This window comes from Atta cephalotes (assembly GCF_000143395.1).
Source record: "Atta cephalotes unplaced genomic scaffold scaffold00019, whole genome shotgun sequence".
In the NCBI taxonomy this organism is placed as follows: Eukaryota; Metazoa; Arthropoda; class Insecta; order Hymenoptera; family Formicidae; genus Atta; species Atta cephalotes.
The window spans coordinates 790121-792156 of NW_012130083.1; the positions used below are offsets into that span (position 1 = coordinate 790121).

General features: G+C 30.4%; 1 protein-coding gene across 1 annotated transcript in view; it reads right to left on the reverse strand.

Moving 5' to 3' along the window:
• Nucleotides 1-1663, reverse strand: part of LOC105618960 (putative phospholipase B-like lamina ancestor) — a 2850-nt gene extending 1187 nt beyond the window's left edge. The window contains exons 1-2 of the mRNA XM_012200491.1: nucleotides 1554-1663; nucleotides 973-1122 (exon numbers count right to left, since the gene is read on the reverse strand). Coding sequence (XP_012055881.1) covers nucleotides 973-1122; nucleotides 1554-1663 — 260 coding nt within the window. The remainder of the gene's footprint in view (nucleotides 1-972; nucleotides 1123-1553) is intronic.
• Between the last annotated feature and the right edge of the window lie 373 nt (nucleotides 1664-2036).

Sequence of the window (2036 nt, forward strand, 5' to 3'; positions counted from 1 at the left end):
AACGTTAAAGTCTACTACTATCTAGTCTACTACCAATACTACTATATATACTACTACGTTAACTATACACACAACTAAATTAATTAGTTATACACACACACACACACACACACACACACACACACACACACACATACACACACACACACACACACACACACACACAAAGTATCAATTATTAATGTAAAATAAATCAAAATTACTGCGATTCTCTCTAAATAAATTTAAATAAAAAAAATCTGTTTTGGAGTTTTGTGTTCTTTCACAAATATATACAGTGAATGCAAAAAGTATTCGTACGGAGAAAATATTTTTTAAAAAACTTTATTTTTAAAAAGTAAATATTATCTAGCGAGAAATAAGTCATCGAATTGATATCAATCTAAATTTTTTAACATTAATTTGATGCTGATTCGATTTAATTGACGATTATTTCTTGTTGTATTAACAATTGTTGTTGTAATAATTAACAATTTATTGAATATATAAAGAAATAGACTGTATGTTTCTTAAAATTATACCAAAATGTGTATTAATTATACAAAATATATCATCTGAAAAATAAGCGAAAATTAAAAATTAAAAATTGTATTGTTTGAATGCTCAAAAAGTATTCATACAGACGAGAAATTTAGCTTCTAAAATCAGCAATACATGCGAAGCTTGTTTGTTTATGTTATTGGTTCCGGTTGTCCGGAAAGTTCGTGCTGATGTTGAAGGAAAACTGAAACGCAGAAAATTTTAATTTAATAAATGTATACTAAAATTTAAATTTTAATCGGCACGAACTTTCCGGACAACCCAATAAAACAGAATGTATTCATTGTATAAAATTGCTAATTAATGTTTATTTTCTACAAATAAGACTTTTTTTTAACAAATTTCCTTATACGAATACTTTTTGCTCTCGCTGTAGAATCCACAGAAACATGAAACACTGTATATTTCTTCTGCTCAATAGCATTGACCTACCCAGATTCGAATATGCCGGTCTTGTAATAGGCACGAGCAGCATTCAGTCGCACATTAGTAAGATCGTTACCTTGACCCCAAAAGTCGATGCGATATCCTCCCTTGTGATTCCACGACACAGTAGCCGAATAAGTTCCATCTTTCTCAACACTGCAAAAGTATTACTGTTTAGAAAAATTTACTTTATTAACTGAAATTTTATAATATTTTCTAAATTTAAAAGTGCAATCTGCAGTCAATTTGCATTTATAATTTATGAAAATAAGGAAAAATAAGGAAGAGAATAATAACGCAAACATTTTGTATATTTAATTTTCTCAGAAATTAAATATAATCAATTGTGTAAAACTGACATTTTGTACAATTTGATATTTCGGATTTCACGTTTTGCGATAAGTGTATTCATCGTTGAACAAACATTATGTTATATTTTTCAATCACATATAACATAATGTTTGTTTAGTAGAATTTTCAATCACATGTGAAATTTATTCGAGCGAGAACACATGTTGAAAATTCTACTCTCAATGGATTTGATTATTTAATTGTTAGAAAATTTAAAAAAATCAATGTCGACTAACAGTCCAAATTCACCGAGGATAATGGTGCCAATGCCAAGAAGAGCGACGGCGACGAGGATATAAGTGGAGATGCGCGTTTGCAGCCACGAGGCTCCGACCACCTTCAGCATGGCTCATAGGTAAGCTACACACCTTGATAACAAAAGAAAAAATAGCAAAGAGCGTTCTCAACCCATCGATTACCGACGTCTAATCCACCACGGGCTTTCTATGGCGCTTCTTCAAAAATTATCCGTAGCTGCACTTTCCTTCCTGTCCCTGCAACAATATAGAAATATATAGATTTTATTTAGCTATTCTCTTCTATTTAATTTCTATTCCAAGTTATATTCTACCTAACCTTTTATTCTAAATCTATCATGCAATGCACCTGTGTCAACGTATCGATGTCGATCTTAATATAAATTTCCAGAAATGGAATATTTAAGCGTCATTTTCATTTCGAAATATATAGAAAATTGTAACATCCTATAATCGAATGCT